The 19,076-nt window shown below is 36.8% G+C and overlaps 2 protein-coding genes across 7 annotated transcripts; one reads left to right on the plus strand and one right to left on the minus strand.

Moving 5' to 3' along the window:
• The first annotated feature begins 2,029 nt into the window (after positions 1-2,029).
• LOC113065533 (TAR DNA-binding protein 43-like) lies at positions 2,030-6,240 on the plus strand. Of its 6 annotated transcripts, XR_003279054.1 has the most exons (7): positions 2,032-2,675; positions 2,870-3,033; positions 3,302-3,442; positions 3,617-3,802; positions 3,887-3,971; positions 4,779-4,925; positions 5,663-6,240. XR_003279054.1 is itself a non-coding variant. In XM_026236846.1 (6 exons), the coding sequence occupies exons 1-6, from the start codon at positions 2,435-2,437 to the stop codon at positions 4,871-4,873; spliced, it is 897 nt and encodes a 298-aa protein (XP_026092631.1). In that variant the 5' UTR covers positions 2,031-2,434; the 3' UTR covers positions 4,874-5,592. The 6 variants fall into 6 exon arrangements, 5 of the variants coding, with proteins under 5 accessions (XP_026092629.1, XP_026092631.1, XP_026092628.1 ...); XM_026236846.1 differs by lacking the exon at positions 5,663-6,240 and having other exon boundaries at positions 2,031-2,675; positions 3,632-3,802; positions 4,779-5,592; XM_026236843.1 differs by lacking the exon at positions 5,663-6,240 and having other exon boundaries at positions 2,031-2,675; positions 3,887-4,410; positions 4,779-4,924.
• A 5,090-nt stretch (positions 6,241-11,330) lies between these two features.
• On the minus strand, positions 11,331-18,395 carry LOC113065536 (6-phosphogluconate dehydrogenase, decarboxylating). Its single transcript, XM_026236848.1, has 13 exons — positions 18,249-18,395; positions 17,858-17,933; positions 17,579-17,758; positions 17,426-17,491; positions 17,227-17,345; positions 17,055-17,124; positions 16,837-16,971; positions 16,425-16,614; positions 13,596-13,726; positions 13,307-13,440; positions 13,024-13,123; positions 12,124-12,246; positions 11,331-11,821 (listed from the first exon to the last, which is right to left on the minus strand). Exons 1-13 carry the CDS (start codon positions 18,254-18,256, stop codon positions 11,702-11,704), a joined length of 1,452 nt encoding a protein of 483 aa, XP_026092633.1. The 5' UTR covers positions 18,257-18,395; the 3' UTR covers positions 11,331-11,701.
• Positions 18,396-19,076: the final 681 nt, after the last annotated feature.

The following is a 19,076-nucleotide window of genomic DNA, read 5'->3' on the forward strand; positions in this document are numbered from 1 at the left end:
CTAGTACACAGAACATATTTTGCAATATCTTTGTTACATATTATTTAAATGTTTTTTTTTTTTTTTCTGTCTTACTGTGTGACATATGGGCTTCTTAAAGTAATTTGATTAAATATAATATTATCATTATATTCGTATTTTTATATACTATTCAAATATTTTAGAATGTTTCAAGTTATCATTTTGTGCAACATGCTTGAGAGAACATGCTATCACTTCTGTTATAAAAATTATTTTGTTCATTTATCAACATCAAATTCATTATTTAAGATGCTTAATATGCAATCTTAATCAAAATTGAAACTGTCGTTATTAAAAACTACTTCTAGAATACCAGCACAATAACAGTATTTCCTGAAAGGAATAATATCACTACATTCCAGTAAGATGTTTTACAGACCGAAAACTCTGTCATAAAGTTCAAAAAGGGGATCTTAACCAAATAATAAAGAATAATCTGTCAGTCTTATCTTACAATTAGTATAAATGACATATCAATTACCTAAAAGTGTAAAATATGTAATGTGGATACTATAACAATTAGTTTTTTCCAACAAAAAAAAAATCTGTTAATGGTGGCCCACAGATCTGTTTCTTTCTTCTCTTGCGTTAAGGTCAGATATTCAGTGCCCATATATCTCACCTTGAATCCGTAATATTCCAGACAGCCAAAGCCTTAGTCCCTCAATTCTCATTCTATGAATCCAAAGTTCCATGTACTCAGAGAAACATTCCACATCACCCTCTAGGAAAATAAATCGAAGTCAGTTTTCATTCTTTAACTGCAGTATAGAGTAACAAACTGCAAAGTAATTATTACCTATCATGCTTGCAGATGGACTGCCCACCCATTCTCTCTTCTGAAGTCCCAAAACATTTCCCCATATGGGCAAAATGAAGTGCCTATGTGAAGCAAAGGGCAACAATAATTAGCAATATTACAGGAGAAAATACATACATCATCAGCATCTAGTTACTTACACTGAAATAAGTAAAACCCTTGTGAGCATCAGCGCCATGGCTCATTTGGTTCTTGAGGACAGAGAGGAGATACAACTGCTTTTATAATGCTATCAAGTCAGTTGTGTTTGGCCTTTTAGGTTACAAGTGAGTGTTAGAGCAAGGCTGACCCACTTCATCATCATAATAATTATAAAACACATGCACTGTAAGTGTGAAAAAGCAATGGATGGAGGGAAACCTGCACGGCAATAAAAATCTCTTCCTTTCATTCACTTGTTTTAACTCACAAGGTCTTACCTTTTCCAATAAAAATGCCATGGCCACTTCATGAGTTTACAGTTGTTATCAAGACCTATGCAAGATTACAGCACAGTAAATCTTCATTCAGTTGTGATTGTGCTATAAGACTGCATGTTTAGAAGTATAATTAATATTGATTAGCCTACATTATGTTTGGCAGCATGATGTAAACCTTGTTGTGTCCTTCTTGGCCATTACAAAATGATTAAAAAAAAAACAACAACAACAACTGTAGGTCCTAACAACACCCATGAGATGGCCTATCAAACCATCCCGGGTTCCAAAAGTGAAATCAGACATTGTATGATAAAGCCTTTCAACTCCATTTTTTAATTTTAAGCTATTAAAGTATCCAACATTATTATTATTATTTATTAAACATTGTTTTGTCATAAATAGATTATTTCACTCAATCAACTAAGGTGCATACTGGTAATATTACAGGCCTTTGTTTTGTGTTCCAGTGCTTTTGTCTGTTCTTAAATCTGATGTAACAAACCTGTAAGATGCGATATGAGCAGAAGCTTTTAACACTACAGTGGATTCTTGTATATTTGACATCATTTCAACCTCCTGAAATATAAATAACAACGCCACCAGTCCACCAAGAACATGAACAGACACGACAACATTACACCATCTTATAGAGTATACCACAAACTACGTTGGGCGTTTAAAAAGTAAGAATATTACGTGTACAAACCCCTCCATGTGCTGGGATGCGACGCTCCAAACTGATGATGTCATTCCTCCAGTGACGCATCTGGTAGCCATTTTATCAGTTTAAGGGGTCGAAACGGCAACTGGATGCATTAGTCCACGCGTTTTCGTTATTTTATTACTTAACGTTGCTTGTTTGAATCACAATCGGTAGATAATCAAGTACAGTCGATGACTAGGTGTTTGTACACCGTGAAAATTGGCGGGAACAGGGTGCGACGCGACGCGTCATTCATTTCTAACGTGCTAGCTTAACTAATTGCGCCCCGCTTTATTTGACAACAGTCGCACGTAAACAAGAGACATCAGACTTGTTGCCAGCCAGTTTGTGGTTGTGTTTACTTCTGAGGTCTTTCCGCTGTCTTAGTTTCTGTTTCGGCACCATTTGTGGTCTTATAGCTGAATTATTGATCTTGAAGCTGTTAGCACAGCTCGCGCTATTGGTATAAACATGACTGAGTGTTATATTCGCGTCGCGGAGGATGAGAACGAGGAGCCGATGGAGATCCCGTCCGAGGAGGACGGCACCGTGCTACTCTCCTCCGTCGCCGCGCAGTTTCCCGGAGCCTGCGGCCTTCGATACCGTAGCCCCGTGTCTCAGTGCATGAGAGGGGTCCGACTGGTGGAGGGGGTTCTTCATGCACCCGAATCAGACTGGGGCAATCTGGTGTACGTGGTCAACTATCCAAAAGGTAAATTCAGATGTATTGGGTTTATTTGATTGTAGTGACTAAATAATATGGGGCTTGTTGATGCATAGAAAATATGGTCTTATATAATTCACCCAAGTTTTCCCACTAATAATGCATACTGCCTTTGCGATTTAAATCTAATTGATTTGTCTTAAAATAAATCAAATAACTATAATTAAAAAAATGTCATACAGATAATAAGAGGAAAATGGATGAAATGGATGCTGCATCAGCTGTGAAGATCAAGAGAGGTGTGCAGAAGACATCAGATTTGATTGTGCTTGGGTTGCCGTGGAAAACAACAGAGCAAGACCTTAAAGATTACTTCAGCACTTTTGGAGAAGTGATCATGGTGCAGGTTAGTATGAATACTAAATAGTTTACCCCTAACAAATACTCACCCTCTAATATAATGACCCTTATACACAGAAAAATGTGAACATGTTTAGAGAATGGTGGGGTAATTCACTTTCATGTATGGAATTAGAAGCTCAGTATTCTGCTTACTTTGGGGTTAGAAAGATATGAAAGTTATACAGGTTTTGAAAAGTATGCATAAATAATGACAGAATTGTCATTTTTGGGTGAACCATCACTTAAATATCATGCATGACCTGCTCTCTCAGGTGAAAAGAGATGCAAAAACGGGAAATTCCAAAGGATTTGGCTTTGTAAGATTTACAGACTACGAAACACAAATGAAAGCCATTTCCCAGCGGCATATGATTGATGGAAGATGGTGCGACTGCAAACTTCCAAACTCAAGGGTATGTCAGCAACACTAATGTCATGTAATACTACACATAGTTCACATTTTGGTATATAAGTTGCAAAGGGTTTAAATTGGAACATATACACATTTCATGTTTCAAATGTTTTGTTATGCCCTTGCTGTTGTGAACCTTGCATGAGTAGACCCTGTTTTCTTTTAAATGATCTAGTATTTCCTGGAACAGGCTGGCCCGGATGAGCCTATGAGAAGCAGGAAAGTATTTGTGGGCCGCTGCACCGAGGACATGTCAGCTGATGAGCTTAGACAGTTTTTTATGCAGTACGGCGAAGTCACGGATGTGTTCATTCCCAAACCTTTCCGAGCCTTTGCCTTTGTCACCTTTGCTGATGATCAGGTTGGTCTTCTGGTCTTTTTCGTTCTCTTTACTTGACTTGCCGTTATTCTCTTCTCAATTCAACACATGGTTGTCTTCCTCCAGGTTGCCCAGTCTCTGTGTGGTGAGGACCTGATCATTAAAGGAACCAGTGTGCACATATCCAACGCTGAGCCTAAGCACAATAATAGTAGGCAAATGATGGATCGTGGGCGGTTTGGGGGGTTTGGGGGACAGGGCTTTGGCAGTAGTCGCAGTCCCAACAGCAATGTGAATTTTGGGGCCCTTGGCATGAATCCAGCCATGATGGCAGCTGCTCAAGCAGCACTTCAGAGTAGCTGGGGCATGATGGGAATGCTGGCCAATCAGCAGAGTCACACAGCCGCTTCTGGCGCCACCCCTAGCGGACAGAACAGCGCTAGTAGAGATCAGAACCCGAGTTACAACGCAGGCAGCAATAGCTACAACACCGGCAGCTCAGCTAGTCTTGGGTGGGGGGCGGGAACCAATTCAGGCTCGAGCGGTGGGTTCAACTCCGGTTTTGGTTCTAGCATGGAGACAAAGTCCAGCTGGGGAATGTAGAGAGATTTCAATTGGGTCTCGAAGTATCCTTATATCTAGATTATATGGTAAGTATTTTGAGAGAAGAAAGTTTAGTCAGATATTGTGTCCCTTAAATGTTTGCCTTTTGATTTTGTAAAACTGAATGTTCTTTGAATACATATAATGATTGCTCTTTAAGATTAACTTAGAGTGGTTGAATTTGTTAGAAATGAAATGAACACTATAAGTTTTTTTTTCCTTATAGATATAATTTATTTTGTGTCAGGCATTCAGTATGCCCACATATCTGAGCATCTCTTACCATTTCAGTGCCCTCTCAGCGTACTGTACATTTAAATGTCCTTCATGTGGAAAGCCATTTGAGTTGTGTTCTCTGCAGTTTTTTTTCCCTCAACGTTTTTTATGGTCAAGCCTTGATAAATCTCTTCTACAGTTCATCACCTCTTTTCCAATTTCCCGGGAAGAAGCCCCTCGTTGGCCGCAATGCTCGAGCGATCTCAGTATCCGTTCCCTTCTTCCCATGTGTAAATGCTTTGCCATCAAAGAGCACAGCTTCACTCTGCATATACTGTGTTAGACGGTGGGTGTTGTCTTTTTTTCCCCCCTTTTCATGGATGAAATCTTTTTTTTGAGAGCTGAGAGTGATATGGTGATGGATTGTTGGTGCGTCACAAGTGAGAGACTGAATGAGCGAACGCGCTGAGAGAGAGAGAGAACTTGAACGCAAGTGTGCGATGCCGAAAAGCGACTTGATGACTGTGAGAAGAAACTGTGTGAACGAGTGTGAACGAAGGCAGCGAGTGTCTTTTCTGTAAGACCATCAGAAGGACATTCATTTACATTCTTCTGTCCCTCTTGTTCTGTCTACCTTCCTCTCTTTCTTATATTGCAATCATATCTAAAAAGCTGCATTTTAAAAAAATAACCCCCCCCCCCCCCAAAAAAAATGATGTAGTGAAATGTTTGTGACCTACTGAGTATTTGTGTTCTTGCTTAATAGTTTGATGTGAATGCTCTGTATGGTGTGCGCTCTATCTCACTGTTACTGAACTCATGTGTGAACGTGATGTGATGCTGTGGGCGGTGAATGAGGGCGAGCGTGAGCTCTGAGTGGCTTAATAGGGGTGATGTATTGATGAAAGTGAAGAATGCTTTAAGAAGAGGTTGCTTTTGTTGTGTTTTGAATGCTTTTTATATGTTTTGTGACTCTAAGGGAACTCAAATAAAAAAAATAATTTGACTAGTTATTTTGATAGTGGCTTATTTGCTTCAAGACATTAATTGAATTGCAAACACTTATTTAATTCACATGTATAGGGACGTTGGACTCGGCTGGCCCAGGTTTACCTCAGAACCATGAGTGAAGTCACTAACGGGAGAGCTGAAGACTGAAGTTCACAGTTCATCTGTGGAGACCGCTGCTGTATGCCTTTAACATGAAAAGGGACTGTATCACTTCACTGTAACCAGATTTCCCTGGATCTCCTTTTATTGAAATTTCAATGGACAATTCCCAGTTTGCCGGAGTGCATGAGTAAAGACAGTCCGTGTGCAATCTAAAAGCCAAGTTAAACCAGTGTGTTTATGGATCAGTCCCATTGCAAATGACTTCATGTTCATGCTTGTGTATTTCCGGCTGTTTTTACCCAGGAAGTCAATGCAGTTGTTGATCTTGCTTTTTAAAGCCCTTCTTTTGTTTGATTGCTTTTACATGATCTGTCACACTGTAAATATAGTGTAGTTGAAGTTGAAAAGGCCTATTTTTCATACAGTGTTCTGCTGTGGGTGAGCCGATAGGATTTTGTGAAAGGGGTTTGTGTTATCAATGACTTGAATCACTTGCAGGATTTTTTTTTTTTTTAAATCAAACTTAATAAACATACACAGAGGAAATGTATCTCTTTTTATTTTTTACCTGAAATGCTGTGTAGTTGTAAACATTTCATTTTAGTGATTTTAAGTGTATAAAACATGCATTGGATATAACCTACTGATTTAGTACATTGCAAAGTAGCCTACTAGTTTTTAGTATATCGCAAACATACTATTTAGCAGTTTTGCTGTTTTTCTTGTTTGTGGAATATCAGTTTAACACGCAGAACTGTAGATAGTTTTACCTTGGAGAAAATAACTGCTGAAATATGATAATAAACAATTACTTTTCTTACTAAACTTTAACGATTTAATAATAAACTGTAAAGTCAATGTTTATTGGACTTAACCTGCACTGTTGACATCTTTTTTTTAAGATCTTAAATCTTTACGTTAACATGCAGTGGCGTAGCCAGGGGAGGGGCCATGGGGGCACTGGCCCCTCCTGAAAACTGATTGGCCCCCCAGTGTGCCCCCACCCTTCTACTTGTCTGTCACTCACAAATTCAAATCATCTTTCAGTTTAGTAAATAACTCCTGATTGCGTCGCGATGCTTCTCAACGAGGACCAAGAATAACGAGCTGCTGTTTTCCAACGAAATAAAGCACACGATAAGTTTATCTATTTTATATAGCTTATGTTTTTGGATTAGCGAGTTGTTGCAGTGCAAGAAGTGTTTGGTACTAACGTTAACGTCTTTCGTTGTTAGACCAGGTTCGTTGACGATGTTATCTCCTAGAGCAGACCAAGATGCTAATCATTATATTTACTATGCCTCTTGGCTGAACGCACCGATATAGGCAACAACGCAATTTAAAGCAATAGTTTAAAAAAATATAATTGCAGTTCTAATAAAGTCATTATTGAATCATGCAGTCGATTGTCGACTTTTTTTCACTTAAGTGAGGTGGCGAAACAACTCGTATGATGTTTAACGCTCCACACTTGAGACTTTTTTTTACAGTCTATGGGTGAGACACATGCAAAAACATCATTTTTTCACTGGTCATTTTTTAGATTTGGGGCTGTTTGTCTTCAATAACATGTCTTCTTTCAGACTCGTGGTGAAAAAAAAGTCCAAAATACACATAGCTCTTTATTTTACTACACCTTTAGTCTATATGCGTCTGTAGATTTCTCATAAATTCAGTTGGTGTTCTAAATCACCATGGTGCTCCGCGATTGCTGTCTGCACCCTGGAAAGCTCTCTCTCTCTAAAATGAATTGTATGTAATTTCTATAACTTGATGTTTACTTGCTATACAATATATTGTAGTTTTATTGAATTTTGTGTCGATCAAAGTAAATAAAATGAGTCTCAAATTCGGCGTGTACTGTGTTTTCACAGAAGTTATTGACAAAACGTCATTTGATGACATCCAGAAACATTCTCAAAAAAATAAAATAATCATGCATAAATATTTAATGCATGATTAAATAGCAAAATAAATAACTAATACTAAAATAACACTGGACTAATTAAGCTATTCTAAACTGTTTCTATAGGATCCACATATTTTACATGTTAAACTAAAGCTACCTTTTTGAACAAGTAGCTATCTAACAAAGTATGGATATATGATATTTTAAATCAATATGCTCAAGATTAATTAGCCTTTACATAAGTAGATTTTGTTTATAATTCAATGCAAATTTACTACAACTGCTGCTATGCAAATTGAATGGGATGTGGATAATAAACAAAAACAATTTATTATATTAAATTTATATTAGTTATATTAATTCATTATTTGTGTATTTAGTTCTATGAATTATTAATATTATTCTGCATTTATATAAATAAGGCTATTATATATATATATATATATATATATATATATATATATATATATATATATATATATATATTATATTAGGCTATTATAAATAAATTCTATTATTATTATTATTTGTGAGTTGTACACTATTCATACATTGGATTCTTTTATTTATTACAGTTTTTCTTTCACTTTTGTAAAGTGAAAAGTTGATACAAATTGTATTTGATTGTTTTGATTTAGAGCAGTGAATAACTGCAATTAAAACTTAATAGGGTATCACTGTTTATTACTGATTTTAAAGGTTACTGAACTCTTGAAATGATTTGGATATACAGTTCAAACAACACAAGATTGGCCCCTCTGTATTAATCGTGGCCCCTCTTGTGCCCCCCAGTTGAAAAAATCCTAGAATCGCCCCTGTTAACATGTATTTGAGTTAAAAAGTTTAATTGAATGAAAGCCGTTTTCGGTGGGACTACTGTCCTGAGCGGATGAAGATTTTGTCACAGGTAAGTACTACGTATGTCAAGGTCAGATCACCTGTGCGGAGTGCTTGAATTACCTGGACTACTTGCATTAAGTGCTTACCGCTTACCCACAGCTTGAAAGCGATTCTTTTTCTCTAGTTTAATGTCAACATAATATTTGTCAGCAAAATGAAACTTTCTATTGGGTCCTGTTTACTTCTACTGTAAGTGACCTACTTTAAAAACGTATTTGAATAATTTGTGTATAAATTTGGTATAAGGTAACGCTATCGTCTATGATTTAACCCAGAAAATTCCTTTAAAACCATATCTCCGGTCTCAAGTTAACAATTGCTTTCGATATAACGTTATATGTATCAAAATATTACATACCTGCCAGATGACTTTTGCATCCTATACCTGCAAGAAGAAATGTCTTTGTCTTTCCGTTAGGTGGTGCCAAACCTTTAATTAACAGTGACTACACTAAGCAGTTTCAAAGTCCTTAGACATAAAATACAATACTGGAACAGCAGAAGCCAATGCATACACAGTGATTTTAATACAGTGTATTAAACTGCAAAAGCAGGACTGTAGATTTCACCAGACTCATTTGTGTCTGTTCTGTTTTCCAGTTCTAACACCAGGAGAAGGTCTTCCAGAAGAAGAGCTATAGCAAGGAGATTTATCTCGAGGGGTTGGACAAAAACAGACTTCTTCCAGAATATCAGGGTCAGCTAGTTCTTTACTAGTGAGGTTCAGCTCAGCCTTATCTGTCATCACCTTCTTCAAGTCCTTCTGGTCTTTTATCTAGTAGATGAGGAGACATGTGGTCTTGAGTATTAGATCACTGCTACAGCCTAGATCTTTACAGCATTAACAGTATTGCAACACTGCAGTCCAGTTATTCTTAGCCACTGACAAAGATATAAGGAAATACTAACAAATATGGGCCCATGCACTTTTTTCCATCCTAAAACCCTTTAAATAAGAGATGCACCTCATTGGTGTGTGATTGTTTGTCTTGTACAAGTGACTCCTCACCATTCCAGACCACAAGAACCAGAGGAAACAGGCTCCGCATCACCCGCATAATGAACATGCTTCTCTACATCTAACTCCCATCATCATGTTTAGAGAGGTATCTTCACAAAAGATACTGACGCAATACAGGGGAAGAAAGCCATTAGTAAATGACCTTAGATAGTGATATCTATTATAGGTTATTGAAAAAATATTTCGGGCATGATTCGAAAAAGCTAAGTGGTCGTTAAAAAACACACTCATGGTCAAAAATGACGACAATAGAAAATGAATGGGAAATGGGAAAAAAAAAAGTCAAAATACAGAATATTTTTATCTATACAATCTACAAGTCCCCTACAATGCAGAAAAAAAAAATTGCACAGCAATGAAGGGGTGAAACTCTAAAACATCTAGAGTGCAAAATTAACACACCAACTCACACACACACCTATAAACTGGTGTGACTGTAAAACTGCAATATGTCAAATAAAATCAATAATTCGACTACAATGCAGAAAAAAGTGGACAGCAAGGAAGGGGTTACACTCTAAAGCATCAAATGTGTAAAACGGATACATCCACCAACACTCACTCACTTACACTCACAGACACACTTGTACAGAATTATACTACTCAAATGAATTGGTATAGCTCTAACCATATAGCCAAAATGAGTCAGATGAAATAAGAGGTTAAAATCAGATCAGATCCAGAAGGATTAAGCTCTGATAAAGCATTCCTGTTCATTTTTGTTACATTTCTTTAGAATTGTTATGTTTTGTGTAACAAAGTGCTTTCTTTGTTCAGGTTTGAATGTAGTAATAATGAAAAAACCTACACTTCAAATCAACATTTAAAACAACATAAATATAAACCTTGACAAAAAGTAGTCTTTGAGAATGCCTTAATATACAGTTAAATCCACAACCTAATAGAAGTAAACAATTATGTATAAAAATAACTAGGAAATTCACAAGCCTCTCTATAGAGTCCTATACAGGAATCTAGTGCAGGGTTATTCAAATCTTACCCTGGAGGACCAATGCGGTGCAGAGCTTGGCTCCAACTCCGATCAAAGTCAACTGCCTGTGATTTTCTAATGATCCCAAAAACATTGATTAGCATGCTCAGGTGTGTTTGAGTAGGGCTGGAGCCAAACTCTGCACCGCATTGGTCCTCCAGGGCAAGATTTGAACAGCCCTGATCTAGTGGTTACACCATGAAATTACAGATTTTTCTTTTTTGCTCTCACCAGCTTTTTTAAAGGCCTAGTCTCTATTTTAATCTGAAATACTGAATTCATTTACTTTTCCTTTTTTTTTATTAGAAAAAAAAAGTACTATTTTCAATGGGAAAACAATTATTGTAATAATTACATAAATATAAATTAGTACCATGAAATACAAAGTTTTATATATATATATATATATATATATATATATATATATATATATATATTTTTTTTTTTTACAAAAATATTTCAATAAATTTCAAGTGTCCGGTCACTTAACCGTGAAGACCATGAGTGAGACTCTCATTTGAGGAGTGAACAAGGGTTAAACAGGTTGGATGTGAATTAGGTGTATTGGTGCAGTCAGTGTGTCTTAACCAAGAGGAAATCCTATCTTTTATATTACATGTGTTATCATTTCATCCTGAAATAATAAACACTGAACCCATTACTAGAGAAACAAGCTCATTGCTCCAAAAAGTCATTTCTGCCCTCTCCTGGTGACAAATTGGAAGTACATACAAATAAACAAGTTAAATATCTAGCATTACTGCTAAAAAGAAGCAGGAGTAAATCCTATTTGCATGTGAGTGAAGAAGACAAAAGCTAATTAAAAAGGGATTGAAATCTTTATTTAGCCTAATGCAGTGCAATAGTTACCCATAATCCAGGGTTAACTCTTTGAACTCTGGGGGTGAAGCATGACAGGTCTACACCAAGAAGAATCTCAGAAACAACACTCTTACTCAGAGATGAGGTGTTTGCAACAGTGGACCTTAAAACTACAAGAACAGAGCTTACAAATAGTGTACACACTATGATCTAGTACAAATAGAAATATGAATTTGAACACTCTTCAATAAGAGCTCTACTTTGGGCTGAAGTTCAGCTCTTCGGGAGGAATGTGCTCAGCTGCTCTGGTCCTTCATTAAGAGGAGATGATGTTCTTCAAAGTTAAACCTAATAACACTCTTGATTTTAGGCATTATAAGATGACGACGACACTTTTCCGCCATGGCCCGTCCAGTTAGTGTGGATGAACTTTCCAGGGTTTGATAGCAGCTCATATGTGTGGGCACCAAAGTAGTCCCTCTGTGCCTGAAGAGTGACACAGTGATGAGGTCATATTAGCTCAGCCAATGAGAAATACAAAGAGAGAACAACTGCTTGAGTATTAAAATAAATAGGAGAGACTGAAGCAAGAGTACTCTTATTCTAACCGAAAAGCCTAAAAATATTTATTTATTCTAATTTATTTAAAATAAATAATAAAATAAAACCTCTACCATATGCATACTAAGGGCTTCAAATGCCTAGAACCATAAGTGCCCAGAAGTAATCCCTGTGTTATCCCATATGGTTAGTTAGAGAGAGGGTTTATGTGTTGAAGAGAGTTTTACCTGCAGCAGGTTTGCTGGGAGCATCTCGTGCCTGTAACCGTCATAGAAAGACAGGGCGGTGGTGAAGCACGGCATGGGGATCCCCTGCTGCACACCTGTACTCACTACCCGACGCCACGAGTCCTGCAAAACACAACCAACGTACTGCTAAATAAAACTCATTCTACATAGATTATTCCCAACAAACCTTTAGATCAGTTTTTAAAAGTAAACCGCTGTTCATACATAATTTCCATTTCAAAATGACATGTATTTCCAAACAAGACCATATTTAACATCTGAAAAATGACTTTAAAATCCAACTGTTAACATTAATGTTACATTCTGACATGCATGTTGCCAAATAATTGCTGAAATATTGTAGCTCATACAAATCAATTACTACCAATGCACAAACATCATGATTACGCTTGACTCGACTGCATTGATCTTAAATCATTTAAATTAATTTCATAAAATAATATGAAATTGTCATTAAATACAGCATATGCCATCCATAAATGCTACTTGTAACAGTAAAAATGTACTGATGAATTTCAAACTTGTTCGTAATCCTGGAGAAACACACACACACACACTAGTCTGTACCGTATATGGTTTCGCAATAGTAGCTGCATGCAGTATTGAAATAAATATAATTGTATGGCTATACTATGTAAGATTCTATAAATAATTAATCAAAGTGGAGCAGGTGTCATATCAGTTTGGACTGTGTTCATGGAGTATATATTTGGAAGGCACTAAGTAAACATTACTTTTTAGAGGTACCTTACATATACATTTATATAAATGCATATATACAGGGGGCTATTAGTGCTGCTGATTTCTCTCTGGCATATTTAGTGGCACTATTACAGGAAACAGAGCAATTTGTGGCCACTCTTGGCTCACTTCCTGTACCTGACAATCCTGTACAGCTTTGCTGAAGAAGTTATCCAGCAGCAGACTCTGCAGCTCAGAGTTCCGGTCAAACGCTTCCTTGATCTCTCCCAAGAAGACACTGAGAGTGAAAGATTTGTGACCTTTATTCAGAACGTATCTACAGTCATGATATAGTAAAATGAAACAGTTCTGTGCATGTGGGAATATTTCATCAGACACTGCCTTAACCGACAGGCAATCTAAATAATCGCATATAATTGTATGTAATATTTTTTAAATATCTGTGACAAATCCTGCTTACCTGCGGATAATGCAGCCTCCTCTCCACATCAGAGCAATAGCACCATAGTTAAGAGACCAGCCGAACTCTAGTGCAGCCTGTCGGAGCAGCATGAAGCCTTGAGCATATGAAATGATCTTTGAGGCGTACAAAGCCTGAAAAAGAAACAACAGTAAATATTCATCCTGTTAAAAACATCCCATTATTAATAAACTCCATTTAATTCTTAACATTAACTGATTAACCTGAAAATGAATGCAGAAAATTTATGCATGGATATAATTGATCCATATTTTAAAGTCCATCCCACCTTTCTGATATCTTCAAGAAACTGTGCCTTGTTTCCGGTGAACTTGACACCCTGGGGGCCGCTGAGGCTCTTACTGGCCTGAACCCTCTCATCCTTCAGAGAGGAGAGACATCTGGCGAAGACAGCTTCCCCTGTGAGTGTACGACCCCACACACACACACACACACACACACACACAACACAAACAGTCATCTCCAGTTACAGTCTGCATCTCTGCTCGCATAATAAGATTATAATCAGTTAGACCACGTCAGAGAGACCACATGAGGAAACATTAATACATTAGATAGTCGAAGCACACACACACACACACACACAACAACAACCTGATCATATTAACTAACTAGAAAGATTGTACAGGAAGTGATTGTACAAAATAACTTTGGATTTCTGCTAAATGAATATCTATTACTGTGTCTGTCATTAATATGTCTAGAAATAAAAATTAAATACATTCTCATATTTAAAATAAACATTTTTAAATATGCATTTAAAAAATGAAATACATTCTTGTTTTTCTTTCTTCTTGTTTCATTTCTGTTTCAGTTGTTTTTTGTTTATAACCAATTCTTACTATGTGTTTCCAGATCCCTACTATCACTACCACTCGTAAACCATGCATCACACAAAAGCTAGCATCAAATTCAAGGCATTGATGTTTGCCTACAAAACTACCACTGGCTCTGCACCCATTTACCTAAATTTGTTACTTCAGACTTATGTGCCCTCTAGAAGCTTGTGTTCTGCAAGTGTACGTCATTTGATTGTGCCATCCCAAAGAAGCACAAAGTCACTTTTACGGACTATTAAATTAAATGTTCCCTCCTGGTGGAATGACCTCCCCAACTCAATCCGAGTGTGTGTGTGTGTTTATAAAGACCTCTAACACTAGCTTGCTCTATTCTTTTTTTTATTCTGTTTTGTTTTTATTTATTATATTATTTAAAAGCCCTTGCTACGTGTACCGTGTTAACCTAACTGAGACTTGTTATAGCACTTATATATCATTGCATTTTTGGTGGTTTTTGATTGCTTCCACTGTCCTCATTTGTTAGTCGCTTTGGATAAAAGCGTCTGCTAAATGAATAAATGTAAATGTAAAAATAAATACATTATTATTATTATTATTATCATTATTATTATTATTATTATTATTATTATTATTATTATTATTGCAATCTGGTGACTTAGATGTTTTCTTTTTTTATTAGTACTATTATTATTAAAATAATAATAAAAAAAATATTTGAGATGAGTTACAGCTCAAATTTAAAATTGCATGTCTAAGTTACCAAATTGCAGTTTTTTTATAAAATAATATATATATTTAGTTTTTACTCAAATTTTTTAGAAATTATTGTGCACTATGACATTATTTTCATGAAATTAAGCACATTTCCCTCCAAATTCCCAATACTGTAGTGCAAATATTTTTTGATATATGTTTCACAGTAATGTGAATGTTAACATTTTTATTGGTCCTTAAAATGTATACATTTTTATTGTGCAAACTCTTTTTATTTTTACTTTTAGATTTTGAGGTGAAATATGAAATTTCTTCTTTTCTATAGAGCAGTTGTAATATTATAGGCCTCTATTCACCGTGTCTTCAATGTATAATTGACTTCATATCTGGTGCCAGACCCTGGCTCTGATGACACTGGTGACGTAGCTCTCTTCAGTGTACAGAGTAATCAGCTAGAGTATTGTGAGAGCAGATCTTACTACATTTACAAACATGAGCGGCTGGAAGCAAAACCCTGAACTCAGCATGACTTTGTATTATATTTTAACCCAACCCAAGACCTACAACTGTGGAAAGAGTCGAGTGGAGGAAGGGCAAAAAGAATCAAGTGGAAAACAGCCGACACGGTGAACTCAGCACTGATTCAACCTTCTGAGGGAAGAAAACCCTCCTCTACAGCCATGCAAATCATAGCTGCTATCCCACGCTTCAGTGCTGCCCTTTTAACAACAACTTTCTAACAACAGCACATTAAGTTAGGTCAAATTTATTTACACAACATTTTTCGTAATCAAAAATAACAGCTGTATAAAAAGATATGCATCAATCTGTGTAATTATTGTGTAACTGATTTTTGTGATTTGAGTGATCCTAAACTAACATCTGAAGTCACAATTACAAGTTCAAAACTTCAGATCTCAATAAGATTTTTTTTTTCCTGCTGGACCAGGCCAATATTTCTTAAAATAATTTATTTGTTTCCAAATTTAGAAATACACTACACAATACAAAACATTTAAATACGAAACGTTGCTTATTTGTCGTTTTCAACACATTAATTGTGATCTTAACTTGCTCACCTTTATATAAAGCTGTTTTGAAACAATGCACCGTGAAACTGCAAATACATAATAACTAAATCTGATTTGATGATCAAAAATTGTGCTTGCTTATTCAACAACGCCTCAAATACATATGAGCCTGCTAGATAACATTATTCTGATGAGAATTTGCAAAAACAAATGTAGAATCCATTGCATAAAACCAATTATTTAAGTTTGAAATGTATAAAATTTATGTGCAAGATTAAGTAATGGTACATTAATAAATAGCAATCAATCACTGGCCCAAAACATTCACAATAGGCCCGGGACAGCGGGCCATCCTTATTGTTGAGGCATACACCAAAAGCCAGAACAGAAGATCCCACTTATGTCAAATCAGCTGAAGAGGTGAACAGCAAAGCTGCTTATGGAGACACTTCATTCAACATGTTCTTCTAAGGTCAAGTGACTTTTCTCCTCTATATCAACAATAACAGAGAAACACCCGTATCTGGGAAATTACACAAGATTGTATCTTACCTATCAACGTTACAGGTGTACCGTACTCCAAAGCGGAGATGGCCGTCCATTTCCCTGTGCCTTTCTGCCCGGCGCTGTCTCTGATTTTGGGCAGCAGGTGAGTGCCGTCCGCGTCCTTGAATTTCAGGATATTGGCAGTGATCTCAATGAGGAAAGAGTCGAGCTCCGTCTTATTCCACTGATCGAAGGCCTGACAGGAAAACCAGACAAAGAAATTGAGTCTTAAGAGGAAGCAGACCCAAACAGTCCTTCAGAAGGAACAGGGTGAGGTGGATTTCAGAATACAAAAGAAACAAGGAAGGAGGAAACAGAAAAGGGACAATACAGACGGGATTTGAAGAAGTACAACAGCATGGACCGTTCATCTACATAACCAAACAACAGTATTTAAAGAAGTGGGCTGATGTCTAACCTGAGCCATTTCTGCATGGTCCATACACAGCACATCCTTCATCAGATGATAGGCCTCACAGATCAGCTGCATGTCACCGTATTCAATACCGTTATGGACCATCTTAACAAAGTGTCCTGCTCCTTCATCTCCAACCTACACAAATATACAAAGAATTTGGAGACGTGCATTCACAGGCTGTATAAATACATATACATCTGTTGATAACTAATACTCACCCAGTCGCAGCACGGCTCTCCTGTGCCCACCTTAGCAGCAATGCTCTGAAAGATATCTTTTATGTGTGGCCTGAAGGAATCAAATAAAAAAAGATTCCAGAAATGTCAACCAATGCACATGCATATACAGATGTATGCGTAGATTTTTAGGTGGACTTCTTTAAGTCCTTACCAGGCATCCTTATGTCCTCCAGGCATCAGTGAGGGTCCATAACGAGCCCCTTCTTCTCCTCCGCTCACTCCACTACCCACAAACAGAAGGTCCTTCTCCTTCAGACTCTTACAACGTCTCTGTTTGTGAGGAGCGTGAACATTTAGATCAAATACTGTTAACACCTCATATGACCAAAAGTTTGGATGGTCAAACTCACTGTTGTATCTCTGTACTCTGAATTTCCACCATCAATGATAATGTCACCAGGTTCAAGAAGAGGAACCTACAATACAGGGTAAAAGTGGGTTACTTGATCACTTTGGCTTGGTGACAAAGCAAACTAGGACCATTGATCCATGGTGATTTTTACCAGTTTATCAATGAAGTCATCGACAGCTTGTCCTGCTTTGACGAGGAGAATGATGCGACGGGGTTTTTTGAGTTTAGACACCATGTCTTCAAGGGACTCGGCCCCGATCACCTTAGTGCCTTTGGCTTCATTGTTTAAAAAGTCATGGACCTTGGACACCGTCCTGTTGAACGCACACACCTGAGGAATGACAACAGTTGGAACATCTTACACCTGATGTGAGCCAACAGAACAGGTTGTGCAACAAAATGTAGAAACACAACTGCACGAGTGACTTGCCACAAATCCATGGTCATTCATGTTAAGGATCAGATTCTGACCCATCACAGCCAGACCAATGAGAGCGATATCTGCCCTGTGAAAACAAGAATATGGAGATTAGGAGAAACAACATTCATGGTATTTGATTATAGAGTGCACATTTATTGAAATCAGTGACTGTGACAAGTGTCAATCTGATTGGATGACATAAAAGGGACTTCGACATTGTTAACAAGCTGTGTTTGAACAGAAAAAGTACTGGGATAGTAAGTAGATAGATCAGTATAGATTCAATTAATGCTGATAATGAGCAAGAACTCACACTACATTAGATTTAATTTGAATAAAAACAGACAAAGCCGTTTTAGGAATTTAAACCAAGCATTTTAAACGTGAAATGTGTACTTACTGAGCCATGGTTGAAGGCTGGTTCCGTGCTTAAATGACTCTTTGGATCAGGGTTCTTCTCACTACAGCAGTCTCTACTGAACTTCCTCATTCACGGCCTGAGCACAGCGCTGCAGCAGCTCCCAATGAACACGCCCGACGGATTACAGCGCTCGTGGCGTCATTCTTTAGCCGTCTGTGATTGGCGGAGACATTCTGAGCTGAGATTGGAGGCTGTTCATTGGCTGACTGGGTTTGTCCGCCCACGGTCTCAGAAAAAGATTAGGAGTATGGAAGTAAATTGGAGTAAAAAGTAGATTTGCCAACGTGAACTCTGAGACTTGCCCATTGATTTTGTAGAGCAATCTGTAGTGATGTGTGTAACGTATGATATTTCATCACATTGATTAATTAAATAGATTACTTCATTTACTCAAAACGACTATCCTCCGAAATTTAACGCTAGCCTACCTTCATAAACGACTTTCTTTCTTTTTTTTAATACAGCTTTTGTAATAGTACATAATAAAATACAAATAGTTATAAGTATTTGACATGTAATTATTTCAAAGATTATTTATATTAATTATTAATTATGATTAATTATAATAATAACGTAATTAATTCCAAGATACTCTTTCTTCATATACGTTAGCTCAATACTTTATTTCATTTAGTAAATGTTCTGGTTATTAAGAGATATACAGGTGAGTATAACATTTTTTTTTCTTTTTATAATAATAATGATGATGATTATATGTTACTTATCAGTTCAAATAAATAAAATATAAAGGCATAATCTGTCAAATTTTATTTTAAGGTGTCCTTGTTACACATGGTACATGTACTT

The sequence above is a fragment of the Carassius auratus genome, chromosome 48 (genome assembly GCF_003368295.1).
Source record: "Carassius auratus strain Wakin chromosome 48, ASM336829v1, whole genome shotgun sequence".
Classification (NCBI taxonomy): Eukaryota; Metazoa; Chordata; class Actinopteri; order Cypriniformes; family Cyprinidae; genus Carassius; species Carassius auratus.

Excerpts from the sequence above, each read along its gene's own strand:
- LOC113065533 (XM_026236842.1), top strand. The coding sequence starts at position 2,435 with ATGACTGAGTGTTATATTCGCGTCGCGGAGGATGAGAACGAGGAGCCG. Across the intron at positions 3,034-3,301 it reads GAGAAGTGATCATGGTGCAG|GTGAAAAGAGATGCAAAAAC; the intron begins GTTAGTATGAAT and ends CTGCTCTCTCAG. Across the intron at positions 3,443-3,616 it reads GCAAACTTCCAAACTCAAGG|TATTTCCTGGAACAGGCTGG; the intron begins GTATGTCAGCAA and ends TAAATGATCTAG.
- LOC113065536 (XM_026236848.1), bottom strand. Across the intron at positions 16,972-17,054 it reads GAGAGCCGTGCTGCGACTGG|GTTGGAGATGAAGGAGCAGG; the intron begins GTGAGTATTAGT and ends ATATTTGTGTAG. Across the intron at positions 11,822-12,123 it reads TCCCAGCAAACCTGCTGCAG|GCACAGAGGGACTACTTTGG; the intron begins GTAAAACTCTCT and ends GTCACTCTTCAG.